This window comes from Aplidium turbinatum, chromosome 9 (genome assembly GCF_918807975.1).
Source record: "Aplidium turbinatum chromosome 9, kaAplTurb1.1, whole genome shotgun sequence".
Lineage (NCBI taxonomy): Eukaryota > Metazoa > Chordata > Ascidiacea > Aplousobranchia > Polyclinidae > Aplidium > Aplidium turbinatum.
In genome coordinates, this window is record NC_137480.1 from 14,909,388 (window position 1) to 14,924,956 (window position 15,569).

General features: G+C 37.1%; 2 protein-coding genes across 2 annotated transcripts; one reads left to right on the plus strand and one right to left on the minus strand.

Moving 5' to 3' along the window:
- Positions 1-1,176: 1,176 nt before the first annotated feature.
- LOC145777341 (ras-related protein Rab-21-like) lies at positions 1,177-8,324 on the minus strand. Its single transcript, XM_082588704.1, has 7 exons — positions 8,218-8,324; positions 7,053-7,149; positions 3,320-3,389; positions 2,895-2,988; positions 2,709-2,738; positions 2,358-2,486; positions 1,177-2,116 (listed from the first exon to the last, which is right to left on the minus strand). The coding sequence occupies exons 1-7, from the start codon at positions 8,258-8,260 to the stop codon at positions 1,962-1,964; spliced, it is 618 nt and encodes a 205-aa protein (XP_082444830.1). The 5' UTR covers positions 8,261-8,324; the 3' UTR covers positions 1,177-1,961.
- Positions 8,325-11,133: 2,809 nt separating this feature from the next.
- Positions 11,134-13,954, plus strand: LOC145777340 (leucine-rich repeat transmembrane protein FLRT3-like). The gene is made up of 2 exons (XM_082588703.1): positions 11,134-13,050; positions 13,676-13,954. Exons 1-2 carry the CDS (start codon positions 11,171-11,173, stop codon positions 13,857-13,859), a joined length of 2,064 nt encoding a protein of 687 aa, XP_082444829.1. The 5' UTR covers positions 11,134-11,170; the 3' UTR covers positions 13,860-13,954.
- The last annotated feature ends 1,615 nt before the right edge of the window (positions 13,955-15,569 follow it).

Genomic DNA, 15,569 nt, shown 5'->3' on the forward strand with positions numbered 1-15,569 from the left:
CACGTGTTGTGTTCATCGATTCATTATTGACTTGGCTTTCCCTTGTTTGTTACTGATAGGATAGTTCAATGTTCCGCATGTAAAGTCTGACTCAGCTATACAAATCTATTAGAAGTTTGAAAAGCGTTACGAGGCAGCTGTATCGCTCACTTGCAGATAAGAGCCCATGAAAAACATTCGTAGGGGATTAAGTTGTCTTTTCATTACAAGCAACAGGCATTTGGGATTAACAAAAGAGCAAGTAATTGCTCCATATTTCAATAAAGCAGTACAAGCCTAACCCACGTCAAGACCTTTTCAACCATGTTTTTTTTGCGAAAATAAACTAGCTGAAAATTGAGGAAACATTTTATGTAGATTCAACGTGTTGTGTAGCATGCCATTCGCGCAGACACAATCTAACTTGATGTAACGCATCCAGGCAATATTATATCGATTTTAAGATTAATTGGTGAGCTCAAGATTTATAGGCTTACCCAGGAGATGTGTCACTTCAAGGACAATAGGTTTTATTGCGATTGTTTAATATCTGTTGATAAGTTCAACGAGAGATGAGATTAACTTCCAATTCGTAAAAACCGAGTTATGTAGTCATGCATTAAAATTGTTTTCTCTAGAACTGACAGCCAGAGATGACGTTAAAACAATTTTAAACCGGTGTATCCACTGCAAAACATGCAAGTGAATTCTCTGGAAAAATGATTCTAAAACGTTCGTGAATGTCGGAAAGATAAACTGGAAAAAAGTATGGTTGGAATGTTGGTTGTTGGCCTACTGTGTAATTCTTTGAACTTAGCGGCGATTTCAGCTTTTTTACTAAACTTTTCTTATTGTTAATCAGTTTTTCTTATTGTTAATCAGTCTTATTGTTAATCAGTTAATCAGTTTTGAATAATTTTATAATATTGTTTATTTTTGGTCCAGCTACTGATCGCTGAAAATATGTTTCAAAAGTTCGAAGTTTTAATAGATCACCTTTATTAACACTTGACAATGCCCACAAAACGAGGATTCTGGATGTATATTGCGCCTCAGACTACGGTGACTCAAAAATAGATGTAACAACTCTGGATGAGAGATCAAAATTTAGGCTGCGATTGTCCGCTACGATAGCTCAGTTGGTTCGCGCGTGACTTCATGAACAAAGAAGCTTTTAAAGATCAAGCGGGCTGGTTCGACTCTCGAAGTGTGCGCTTGAGCAACGCAGTATAAGGACTGCTCTGCGTTTAGCGGCATCTATTGGATGGTATAATGCTCCAGTAACAACACTTCAATAATCAGAAACTTCACTCAGCCAATCTTGGTAACCGGTCCTTCGTCTATGCGAAACTATCCGGAATATGCCATCAAAGCTTTGTCAGTCCAAAGATTCAAAAATCAAACCAGCTGGCAAGTTCAAAAACGCGTACCCTGGGGCTGCATACAACACACCAAAACACATAATAACTTTTTCACTATTCATGTACGATACTCAATCAAATCAGAATAGAGGAAAATGCTTAAGCTGAAAGTTGAAATACAGCCCCATCAATACTTCAATAGTTTCTGTCTGTGCAACGACGACTACATGATTTACACATCAAACAACTCAACCTGTCTTGAGTTTTTTTTACTTTCAAAGTCATTTAAAAATGTAATTTTTTGATAAAAAACATCTTTTTATCTCTTATCATCGTTTCTGATGACGAAGCTGTGGTTGGCAACATGGTAGCTGCGGTAAAAGTTCAAAACACTTGCGATACGTGCAATGCAGACAGCTACAGTAAGGGTAATTACAGTTCATACAAAAACTAAAAGTACGACCTATTCCAACGCGGCACAGTGTTTTTCATTAAAATAAGCTACCAAGCTTCTGACTGCTGTAAATCAATCTCAAAACTGCATAGTGGCAATGTTAAGGCTGCAGGGGTACTGCTCAGTGTTTGGAAGCACAGCACACGCAAGATCACGCATTGTTGGGGTCACGTGCAACACGAGGAAGTCCGTTGTGGTTTTTTTGGTTCTTCCAACAAAATTGAGTCTAAAAAATCATATGGAGATGCACTGACACTTCGTTTACGAATTTGGCTGTCATGGATGAGCTTAACACTGAGATCCACTTTCATTTCTGCAATACCTGAAAAAAGTTGTGTTTTTAGTTTTAAGCATTTTTGATGTGTCGGATAGAAATGTAAGGCAACAATAACTCTGCAAAGACAAACAGCCTCTGAGCCTTCATATTTGGACCGTTAGCACATGTGCAAATTTATTTAGTGGAACAACAAAGTCAACCAACAAAAATATTTGACATAAGAAGTCAGCAAATTGTGTGGAAATTAACAGCCGCTCAAGCTTTAAGTACTCCTCACAATACCAACCATGATTAGACAAGGCTGAAACCTCCCGAAAGTGTCCCCCAATTTCATTAGCAAAATTGTCTCCAACAGCATGGCCAACCTGACGTTCGCTCTCCGGCACGTCATATTTGTTTCCAATTACGTAAATAACTGAAAATCACGTAAATAACTGAAATTATTTCAACTGAAAGATTGATTAAAGGTAACACTTGGAAAACACCGTCTCACTCTTCTCAACAAACCTCAAGGCTGTGCATGAAGGGGAAAAGTTCAACTGGCAATCAACATCTGATACAGTCACGTGACAGAAGCAACAAAACGAATAATATCAGGCAATAGATTTAACAGCAAATCTATTAAAGAACCACTCACCAATTTTATCGTTTCCATGTCGTCGAAGTTCTGTTAAAAAAAGGTTTGGTTAAGACAGCATTGAAAATAGTTGGCTCCTGCTCGTATAAATTCATTTCTAAAAGATCAAAAATAATTTCATATTTATTCAAACCACAAAAACAACATGCTACTGTACTGTGCTATGACCTTACAAAATTTTCTCACCTGATTCCCACATTTTAGCGGCCCGAAAGCTTTCAAGGTCAGATACATCATATACAAGTAAAGCTGCTGAAGAATTTCTATAATACATCGGTATCTGTAGATAGATATTAAATATTTAATGCACTGGTTTAATTGGAGGTTGCCCATCTATTATTTAAAGCGCTCTCAAGCAGGCTTTGGTGTCAAACTAAAATTTCAGGCAATTCCTCAATAATCAACTTTAAACACGAGCAAAATTGGATATTAATCGAACGTAAAACAAGGTTTTTTTAAACAAATTTTATTAGAACTATATTTGGGATAAATTTAAACAAAGGTTTAGGTTACAAGACAGCCATTCCCTGGTGTGGGGTTTCAAGGCCTGTTATGCGACATAAAGTAACCGATCCGCAATGGTCATGGGTGAATTGCAGTCTCACGCTCACCATAGATTTAAAGCGCTCCTGTCCTGCCGTATCCCATATCTGCAGTTTCACAATGTGGTCACCGATTTCTCTAAAAATTAAAACGCATCAATGATTGTGTTGGTTAAAAAGGCAGCGTTTTTTTCCAAGAAAAAACGTTGTCAAACATTACATCTACGTAATGCTAATGAGCTGTCAAGACCTAGCAAAAGGGCGATCCCACAAATGTAGTCTCAGACGTTCGACAAGGTTCAATTGTGAGAAGCAGTCATTGTGTCGGCATCTATAGAAAACTCTCGGTGATGAGTTCACCAAGTTGCAATGTCTCTAAAAGTTACTAATGGTGAAATTGAATGTGGCTGTAAAGCTAACTAAAAAAAATTGCAGAAGTAACTATTTTGTGAATTATTCATCCAAGTTCCTCATTAAATGCACCATTAATTTCTGAGCAAAAAAGCATGTAACACTCTTGACTGCATCGTAATGGGTTATAGGCGAATTCTTCGTAAGCAATTCTTCGTAAAACAATTGTTCGTAAACAGTTGTTGGTGAAATGAAATCCGTAAAAGAATTTTTCGTAAAGCATTTCTTCGTATACATCAAATCTCCATTGCATGCACGAATAAATGCTTTGGGAAGAATTGTTTTACAAAGAATTAAGTTTACGAAGAATTGTTTTACGAAAAATTGCTTACGAAGAATTGCTTTACGAAGAACTGTTTACGAAGAAAACGTCGGACACCATCGTAATGTTATCTTACAATGTTAAGCTACTTTTTTTAACAGTTTTCGATACTGGGGTGTTATTTTGCTCAATAAAGTATCTATACATTAAAATTGAGCTGGTTGACCTAAACCTAAAGTTTTGCGATCAAGATTGAAAAAGGGGGTGGTACAATTCGGACAAAGTGATGAAAAGTGATTTAAAGTGCACTCTAGAAGATCTACATTGCAAAAATATAGCTTTTTGAAGAGGGCGGTTTGAAGTAGCGGTGTCTAGTAGTTTAAATAAGCTCTATTCAACATGTCACCAACACTTTTACGTTGAATGGCAAACATGTCAAATGCAGCGTCAGTAAGAGCTGAGACTTACATAAAGCGAAATTTTCTAAAATCCCTCTCGAGCCTTTATTGTCACAAACGTTCGATGAACTATTATCACGTTATAATCCCAATCGGAAAGCATTACGATTGTTCTCCTGGCAATATTATCAATATTATTTATGGGAACAAAGTTCGGGTCGGGATTTTAGTCTACTAAATCTCAGTTTAACAAATGGACATCCGCCGCAGCCGCGCATTATAAATTTTACAGAGTTCAGGCCTGCATCAGCAACTTCGCACTCAGCGAAATTGGAAAACTTTAATCGCAACAAATCTGTTCTTGGAAAAGATTATTTCGGCAGCTGTGGCGTAAACTTCTGCCAAGAAATTTATCTCACAAGTTACGGACAATTTGTTCCTCAGGCCTAAAGATGATATTTCAACAGCTGCAGAATAGCGCACAGTTCAACAACCTTTTTCAACTAACATTGTTTCGTGATATTGTCCGCAAGGTTAGAGGCTAGGGTTTATCTTAATAGGCAAAGTTTCAACAAAAATGAAGGGTGAGAACTCAAGGAAGTTCTGCTTATGTATTACTGTACTTGATAGTACTGATTACTGAACATGCGTACACTGTACAGCGGCCATTATACAAAGAAACAATTTGGGTAGCCACAGATGATAATGCTAAGAAATATTTAGACAGACTTCGTGGTTTAACCTTAGGTCACCAAATGAACAATGTCACAATTGAAACTTTGCGTTGTTTTACACCATCTTGGAAGCACAACTGCACAAGCAGCCTCCATGTTCAATATGTGCAATACTGTTTTGATCGCACTGCAAGGAATTTTGCTGAACTAAGCAACGAAACCACAACAGCTTACACCAGGAAGCGTCATCTACCGCTCCATTTCTATTACGTAGAATAATGATGACGAATAATGATTTAGTTATTTTAAGGCTAATTAAAGGGATTAAGTGGGATTAAGGTGGGTTCCCTCCTTGGAGCCCAAGGTAGAAGAAAAGTAAACAATTGCCAGACAATGTGATTTCTATGATTATCACGTTGAACAGACCTTACTTCAAACGTCCGCAGACGTTAAATCAATATAAACATGACGGATTTTGCTGTTTCTTGAGCGATAACTTGATCACAATGAAATTTCGAGATTTGAACCGGATTGGGGATTTGCTTGTGTCAGCCTTTCGTGTGGAAGAGAATAATACGTCACCTAATGTGAACTATTGCGTCATAAGATTTGTAGTCTTGACCATTCATTTCTCTTGATGCGTAACTGGTCACGTGACACCAACATTCCATTCACGTAAATAATAATTATCACCGTCTAGCATTTCAGCACCTTTCTCGAAGAGAATTTTTTTGGCTTGTACATTAGGAATTAACTGGTTAATATAATCTAACGGAGTCGATAAACAACAATATAACACATTGTCGCCATGTCTATTTTTTCAAATTCTGCTATTTAAAATAAAGTTGATTTGCTAAGCTTACACTTAGTTTATTTGTAGGCTATACAATAAACGTTAAGCAGATCATATGCAGGGCAGTACACAATAAACTCACATAGAGTTCATTGCAAACGCAATGCAAATGTCATTGATTCTTTGATTTACTAGTTTGGCACTGGTAAAACCACAAAACGATCCCTGGCGAAATCCAACTATGCCGCTTCAAGCCTCAGAAGATTACTTATGAATACTTGGTATCTGAAATGATGTTATCGCTGCTAAAAGGTTTCATGTTTCCCATACACTGTATCATTTTCCCGAGCGCTGATGAAAATATCTTGTAGCATGATACCTTTTAGAACTATGAACTTTGCATGGTGTGTGTTCCTGGGTTTAATGTCACGTTGAAATATTGCTGTTTGAACCACAATTTTCTACCAGTAAAATCAATATTTTTGTAATCGTGGGAGAAAGCGCATGTCTGAATGATCCCACGTAGTTTTTAATTCACTACGACAAGAAAAACATTCTATTGATGCTGATTCTTATTTATGGCCGGTTTCAAAGAAAGCGGCCGAATACTGCTTCTTGATCTTCAGCAATTGACAAAACAATGAAATGTTCTGCAATATTGAAAGAAACTTCGAATATTGAACAAAAGTGACTTGATTGCGTAGCTGGTTGGTGGTTGTACTCAAAGAGCAATAAAAGTTAAAACAAACACGTCTGCTCAAGCGACAAGCCCATGCCTTCCATCATTGCGAATCTTAGCAACAATGACAGAGCTGATTGGTTCTGATTTACAGTCAGTACGATAGTCATTTGGGACAATTTGACAGCTGCTTCACTGTTCAGTTATGTACATAAAGCGATTGACACGCACTCTAGGTAGAATGAATAGAAACTCTGTGCGTCAGTGTGAAAAAGGTAGTTGTTTCATGGCCTTCATTTTCTGCGTTGAACTATGTTAAAGCAAAACAAACCAAATGATACGAGCCCTTCTGTTGGTTGCTTTGAGGTCAATATTTGCCTTGGTTTGATGCATAGCCAGACAGCAAATCAACCGTTTTCAATGTAAGAAACAGTTGATTTGCCGTCTGGGATAGCCAAGCCGCTTCATGCAAAATTAACTGCAAGGTTTACGCTTTGTGGTTTCGTACACAGTGATAAAAATGTCTTCACAAGTACACAACATTTAAATAGTAAAAATGTCGCATTACATCAAAATTAAACTTACAGAGATGTTTCTACGTAAGAAACTCCTAGTGTTGGAGTGACACATCCATGGAATGCACGATCGGCTAATCTGTGGGCGAGAGACGTCTTTCCAACACCTGTTCCCAACAAAATAATTTAAACAGCTATTTTAACCCAATATGACGTAATAACTATCGAAAGCAACAATCAAATCCAGAAACATAATTATAACGGATGTAACATTGCAGGAAGCATTGAAAAACCTTACAATCGTCGAGTCAGCTTATCCCATTTTGACTTATCATTTAAGTGTTTTGTAAAACACAGCCGCTTGCTTTGTAGCAGTGTCAAACTGACGTCCTCTCAAGCGTGCGTCACGCATGAGCTCTCACCACAGGGTCATGCAACCGATTCAACTCCGAACAGAGTTGAATTAAACTTTTTTGTTCAAAGCGGTACAACGACGATATGTACAAAAAACTACAAATCTGGTGAGCCAAACCTTGGCGATGCCAAGATTTCTAAGTTATGGACCAGCCCTTCAGTGCCAATTCGACTGAAATATGATAGTCTGTGTTGGAAAAGCCGTATAGTCCGATAGTGCAAATTAACGTGAGAACACTTCCCGAGCGCGGCTGGCACCAATGCGGGTGGCGCAACAAAGCATTAATTATGATTGTTTTACTTTTTTAATTTGATTAAAAGTAACAGATGACTGCCAATCATCTGGAATGTTGATTGTCAGTCAAGAAGCAAATTTGGCGTAAAGGTTTCAATATCCAACCGACAGCGGTGTTTAGCTTTGTAAGGCGCAACCAACCGTTCCTGTATCGAATAGTTTATTGAAGTACTGAAATAATCACTCTGAACAAAACTCTCATAGCCAAAAAACTTTGGTGGCAAGTAATAATAACCATTCAAATTGACGTGAGTAATTAATTTTTGTTCGTATTAAATAAGGCTGTCAAAATTTGAACTAAAAACCACAATAAACAGCAGGCTACAAAAGTGCGCAAATGAATATAGAACAACAATAACTAAAAACTAAAACTGCACTAGACAATAATATAACTGTTGTTTCGCTCTTTGGTACATTGCAGCAGAAATGCTACACAAGTGCCTGCGTTATGTACTGTATGCCTTTCAAGATATCAAAACTATCTGCATACGGTAACAATCGCTGTACAATGCACTAAATGTCTAACCTTGGGCTCCAAGAATCAAAATTTTGGAAGTTAAACTTTTCATAGTGCTTCCTGGTTCCTGCAATCAACTGTCTCAATCATTGACAGCAACCACATTATGTACACAGAACACGTGACGCCTTCCCATAGTGTTGCACCCCAGTAAGCAGTTTATTGACCTGTAAACGACAGCTTTACTCGCACAATGGCAGAGGACAAAAATTTTTTTTTTGTTTTTTTGTACGTTTCTGATTGTTTAATTTGTGATAATCTTTCAACTTCGTTGTGTGCCCGTCAGGCTTAAAATACTATCACCTACTGAGTACTGATTTAGAAGGTCTGGCGAAAAATAGAATTAGGACAACTTTTTGTTTCAGTTTGTTCAGTAATCTTTTAAAACGCTCGGGATAAACTGATGCCAAAGACAAGAAGAAACCAGGTCAAAATGCTGCAAATGTGTAAAGTAGATTTTATTTTAACAGCGCATTGTCCCTTGGGTAGATGACATCTGACTTAAAAGCGCAACTGAACCAGCCAATTATTTCATTTTACATTGATTCAACCTTTACAGTCGTTCAATTAACAAAAAAGATCGATTTGCTGGGTCGGGAAGACATTTCTCGGTATCTGTGGTCTCCATCTATCTAGAAGTAATAAGCTTATGGCAAATATCATCGACTGAGCAATTCGCCTCAAACATTTTACTCATTCTTAAATACCATATACGGTTTAGAAATCACGTCTATCGTGCCTGTAAAATTTGGTGTTTGCAAAGGATTATCCGGATCATCAAAAAAGCTATTCCACACTCAAAGTGATCTTGTATGAAAGCAGCTTACTGGTTTAGGGCAGCCTTGCCTCTGAGAGGTATTCAGTTATTTTCATACTTTGTTTTTTCATTTGGATACTTTTTGTTGTATGAGAGACGGTAGAGAGCAATAACCACTTGAAAAAAACGAAAGCGTAGCGAGTATTGTTCAAAACAAACACTTGCTATCTGTCGAATTATGATAATATTTATGACTCCAATGCGTAGAGAATTGATTAAAAATTAACTTTCTTAGATCCGGTGTTGAGATGATTTAACGTAGGTTCCAGTAAATTAAACGACGACCAAGCAATTATAAGTCAAACCGCGGTGCGATGATGTAAAGTAAACATATGAAGGCGTTCGGCCCACGAAGAAAGAATCGAGAAAGTCGCGCTGCGTGTCGACACTTGAGAAGTTGCTTTGATAACAGAACCAGAAGCGCTTGTCAGTTGGTGTTGAGTTCTGCGCAGTTGGACATCTGTTTTGGGCTGCAGGTTTTAAGACGTTTACTAAACAGTCGTTACAAAGAAACAATACAAACAGGTTAATAAAATTAAGCAGTTAATTTTATTGCCAGTTATACTGGCGGAGAATTCAGATGCTGATTTTGACAGGTGTGACAGTTTTAGTGATAAATACTTACCACCCATTTAAAAATAGTAAAATATATTTTATGATGGATATCGAATTTATCAAAAGTGAAATATTTTTCATGAGTTGTTGTTTTTCTTGTTGATGTTTCAGATAAAACGCAGACAAATGTGCCATTTTCGAGATAACACAAATATTGCGTAACCAAAAAAGAACTAAATTTTTGAAACTTCAGTCAAAATAGAATGTGTCTAAAATGATGAATTTAGGGTTGCTAATTTCACAAGCTTGTTATTGTAAACAAGGGACACTTCATTATCATTTTAAATTCGTGAACTTATTTCAAACAAAAGAATATTACAAATGCACAAAACCAGCTTCATAACAATAGGCTAAGCAATTGGTAATATCGAATCTTTACAAATAGTTTTAACAGTCGAACGTTTTCGGCTTAACTTTAGCCCTCATCAGTTAGCTAGTTACCTTCAAAAAGTTGAAATTTATTTCATTTTTATAAATATTTTCAGATTCTTGATGAGGGATTAAGTTAAGCCGAAAACGTTCAACTGTTAAATCTATTTGTAAATATATGAAACATAATGTTATAATGCTCAACCCTTTTGTATTGTTGTGTCTTGCCTTGGTACAAGAAAGCAAACTCTCTCCCGAAACTATAATATCGAGTAGTTTTCATACAAAACCATCAACAACAAACGGAATTTGTAGTCATGACGCTTTTGATTTGTGAAAAGTTTGGCTGTAGGCTACATCAAGCTATTTACACTTTAATTTAAAGATTACAAAAGTGGAAAAATATTTCTTACTCAGATGCATATAGCGCATTAAGTCGGCGGTAATTTTCGAGCTAAGTTCTGAAAAGAAATTATATAGCCTACAGTATTTGTGTTTCACTCACATCATGATCTAGACGTAGTTGCTAAAAAAGGAATATTTGCGGTAGTATTTTATATTGAAGAAAACAAATCAAAATTTTCTTTTCGGTTCATTTGTTGGGATTTCTTGTGGACATCAACATTTCAAATCATAACATGTTACTGCTACAAACATTTATTTATTAATTGACTTTCACTGATATTTTATATTGGAAGTATTGTAATGTATATTACCCTAATTTAACTTCATTGATAAATACAATTTGAAGGATTCTTAGTGTTTAAAAAGGCTATTTGATCACAACGGCCGTAACATATTCTAAGCGGGGTTTTTGATTCTGGAGCGCCGCCAAGCATTTCAAAATGGAGTTCGCTATCAAACTCCATTTCACAACAATTGCATGACTGAACTTTGAAGAGATTCAGTTTTTTTCGTTTTTCACTGCACAATCTGTAAAAGTGCTTATGTCTATCTCAAATGTATTATTCTAGGTTTACCAACACGAGACGTCTCTTTTGCGTCATCTTATGTAGGCGCGTACCTGCTACGTTGTGTTACCATTTGTTTCCCTATCTAACATCGAAATGTGCTGATAAATGTAGAACAATAATAACAAATTATTGTTATTTATTTGTAGAAACACGCACCAATAAGTTGTTTTAGCCAACTGAAAGGAAAATGTCAGCGATGTATAACATTTTGGCAATTTTCTCAGTATTGGCGGTTGTGAATGTTTTTGCTGATGTTCCTTCTTGTCCACGTGCCTGTAGATGTGACAGAAGAAACGCTGTTTTTTGCAATGATAGAGATCTTGTTTTAATTCCATATGGTATACCAATAGAAACGCAAAGTTTGCATCTACAAATTAATAAAGTCACCAATGGGAGAACGACCGATGAAGTTCTATCAGGACTAAAGCGAATGGAAAAGTTGGACCTTCATCACAACATGTTAACCTCAGTTCCTAAAGGGTTGCCAAGCTCGTTAGAGTATGTTGATCTAAGAATAAACCGAATAAAGTACGTTGGAAAGACATCTCTCAGAGGAATGACTTCACTTTTAGAGCTTCAGTTAGACGAAAACAATATAACCAACCAAGGGCTTTCTTCGTTAGCTTTTCAAGACACCCAAAAGCTCCAAGTCCTTCATCTTTCTGACAATTTATTAACAGCATTTCCAGAAAACCTTCCCGTCAGTTTGCGTATTTTACGATTGGAAAACAACCTCATCCGAACTATATCCCGCAGAGCAATCCAAAGACTAAACAGTTTAGATGATCTTGATTTATCACAAAATGCGATTACGCAAAAAGCGATTGAAGTTGGTGCTTTGACCTCACTTGTAACATTACGCAAGTTGGACTTTAGTGACAATCTTTTCTCTGAGATACCACGAGATCTTCCTTATAATCTTGAGGACCTCATGCTTTCTCATAACCAAATTCAATACATCTACAAGGAAGAAAGTAAAGAACATGGTAGCTTGAAGCAACTCGAAGAACTAACGAGCATAGATTTATCTTCGAATAACCTCAAAAGCGTACAAGCATTATCTTTTAAGTTTTTGAAACTGCGCTCAGTCGAACTGCATAACAATCCTTGGCAGTGTGACTGTCATCTGCACTACCTTAAACAATGGCTTTCAAGCACCGAGTCTACAATAAGCAGTGAAAGTAGCATTCGTTGTAGTTCTCCCTCTGCTTTTTCTGGTGTAACATTAAATAGCATTGATGAAGAGGCTTTGAATTGCAATTCAAGGACAAAAACACGTGACATGATGAAAATTACGGATGCATTCTCTTCAGGATTTCAACTGCAATGGTATGGGGCAGAAGAAACCCCAGATCCACCATTTATAAAACGTTCTCTTATGTATGGACCTCTAAAATGTGAAAACTGTTCAATCCAAGGCTCAGCACTGGACGAGCAGTCATTGAGAGGAGATGCAACATCTTTCATGGAAAATTATAGTGCCCAAGACATAACCTTAGCCGTGCAATCTAATCCTACCAATGCGAGTATATTTGTAAACAGACTACATCCTGGAAAGCATTACGCAGTTTGTATTGTAGACTCTCAACAAGATGACAACGCTGTATCCACCAACCAGTGCATTGATGCATGGACAGATGTAAACGCGGTAACTTCCACCCCTCATCAAAAAGATGCCGTTTTTCTTCCATTATGGCTTATTATTATTTGCTCTATAATAGTGCTGCTTATCTTCATACTTATCATTGTCGTTATTGTTTGGAAACGAAGATCGGCTTTAAAGTCGAAAACACCGCGATTGTATTCTAATCACAGAGAAGAGCGCTATTACCCTCAAGATTACTTGCCTGGGTTTTCACGACCTATTGGATATAGACCTTCATTACCACCACAAACCTATGGTACGAGCGTATCCGAAAGAACATATGCAACGTGTGGGCCAGCCAGTACAACTCAACGAAGTGAGCATGACTCTGCAGTCGACGCAAGAATGGAGTTTGAAGTTTTAATTAAACCAACAGACAATACGACACCAAAGAGACTGAACACTCCTTCAAGTTCATACAGGTCAGCCAACTAGTATTGTATTTCTTTATCACGTTTAAAATTGTAAATATACTAGGCACATCAAACTGTAAGTTATTGCTTACTATTATATTGTATCTCTACAAATGGCAGTATGAAATTATGTTTAAGTATTGGATAAAAAGCTAAATAGTTTTTTATTGTATGTAGTTGTAAAAATGCACTTGATATAAACATGCAAATTACAGTAATGATATTCATCAACAAATTTAAGCCAAGATAACACCAGCACTAACTGAACCAGGATTCCAGGGAATTAAATGAAGTGGGAGAATCGCATGAAAAGCGAAAGATTTTGAAAATTATAAATTGGCTAGTTGCAGCCACAACAATTTTTTTTTTTCTTGGTTGTAGAGAAATGAAAAGTGTATCGTAGAATTCTGTTCCATAACACGCATCCCACGTTAATGAAACAGGCTGGCTATAGCCTACACGTTTTTTGGGGTACGATATTTTAGCCTTGCTTGCAAGTTGCAACTATGGCGACATATGTAGATCAGTATGCTTGCAACCTGCCAGAACTGGTAGGCTATTCAAGCTCACCATACAAACACGTTAAAGCAATTAGTTTTAACCACTTAAAAATTTTTTTTCTGTATTTTTGCAGTGACGATAATCAAGAGAACAACACCTTATCTACCAGTCAGACAGGAAGAAGTTCCATTCATGAAGTATCCAGCTTTCCGTCACCGACTTACGACGCGCTACATTCGTACACCCCCATAGACCAGCGATCTAGTGTTGTAAACGGATCTCTCACACCAGGGCATGATCCTGGCAGTTATGTTTAACAGTTAACGTCCTTTGTTTTTGAGTTACTTTTAATCTTACTTGTTTCGTCGAAATATATGCATTGCTATTTTTATAATAAAATATTTCTTGACAAGTCTTGCCGCCACCTTTAGCAGATGCAAGGCTAATTGTGTTATTACAAGCAAAGTCGTTCGTCTCGGTCAGAATCGTGTTTAAACAAACACAGCCGTCAAATATCGTTTTAAGACTGAATATTGGCGAATAAAACCGATCTGGTTCGGTCACATTTCATTTCAAACCGAAGGGAATCTTTCAGTAACAATGGCTGTGATCCCATGGAAATAATTGTGGGATTTACGCAATAAAAACAATTTCACGGTTGTCTGTAAAATGTTATGGCAGTTTCGCAAAGAAAGTTCTTGTCTTGATGTTGCACAAACATTGAAGATCAATATGCCGTCGAAAGGTATCCGCATTTTTACATAATTGCAGTAAAAACAATCGATTAAAAAAAAGATTTTATCAGTTGGTGATTCAAGCTATTTGTCACCGCAGCGACACAGACACATTAGCGAAGGCCAAAGCTACAAATTTGCTACGTTTGGTGGTTAAAATGGCTCACAATATGAAGGAGATTCATCTTAGCCATTAGCTGAATATGAGTTTTTTGATGGTATGATGTCTGCCGATGTTTTATGAACATGCGACAAACGTTTACGGCTGAGATTTGGTAAGCAAATAATTCGCTCATCCCTTGCTGACTTGCGCCATGAACCGTTTCGAATCAATTTGGCTGTGGCGTGATCGGACACTAACAAAAAAGTCTTATTCGTCTCAGAAGTGCCATTTTGGCTCATGAATCAATAAACAGTAGCTTCTATCGAAGGTTACATCGAATTCACAGGTGTATTTACTATTAATTGTACAATCGCAAATATGCGTAGGCTACAAATGACAAACAATTTCGCTTTCTCACAAATGTGTAACTCCAGCATAACATTTCCATCAGCAATTCCATTACTCAAACGGAGCAACCTAATTGACAGAGACTTAGTCAATCAAGCGTTACATCAAAGGACTGACTAGCCCAGCAAGACCACAAACTAACAGTTGTTTTTGACAACAACGAGCGCTGTTTTTAAAACTAAAATATAGATACTTTTTAGTGTTTGCCTGGCAGTAAATGATTTTATTAAAATTTTGATTGCGAGTCTAGCTTGATCATATAGACCTAGAACAAGCCTACTGTATAAAAAATGTGTGAATATCTAGGCCAGTGGTTCTTAAATCTTTTGAGACACGCCTCCCTTTTACAATTCTAACAAAATTCGCGCCCCACCTTGTTTCAAAATCAAAAAACATTAAGCAGAACAGCAATTCGTTTCCAGGTAAGTTACATTATATTATTGCGAAGGATGTAACTGTTTTTTGGATACTAAATGTTTAATTCGAGGATTGTAGCAGAAAATGCACATTTCAGATCGGCTTCACAGTCAAGTTTGTGTCTAGATTTTGTCTTTATGTTCATGAGAGTAACACTTCCGCACAAGCAAGTGGATGAAAATGGAAGAAGTGTGCGTATAGCCACAGCACCCACACTCTTGTAAATGGCTGTACATTTTTCACCCAGAACTCAGTTAGTGGCATTGCTTCAAAGTCGTCCCTTTCAGTAGAATTTCATGTTAGCTCCAAGAATTCCTCTTGAAAATTGCCTGTGTGGTTTCTTCTCCCGAGCTATCTTGTGAGCA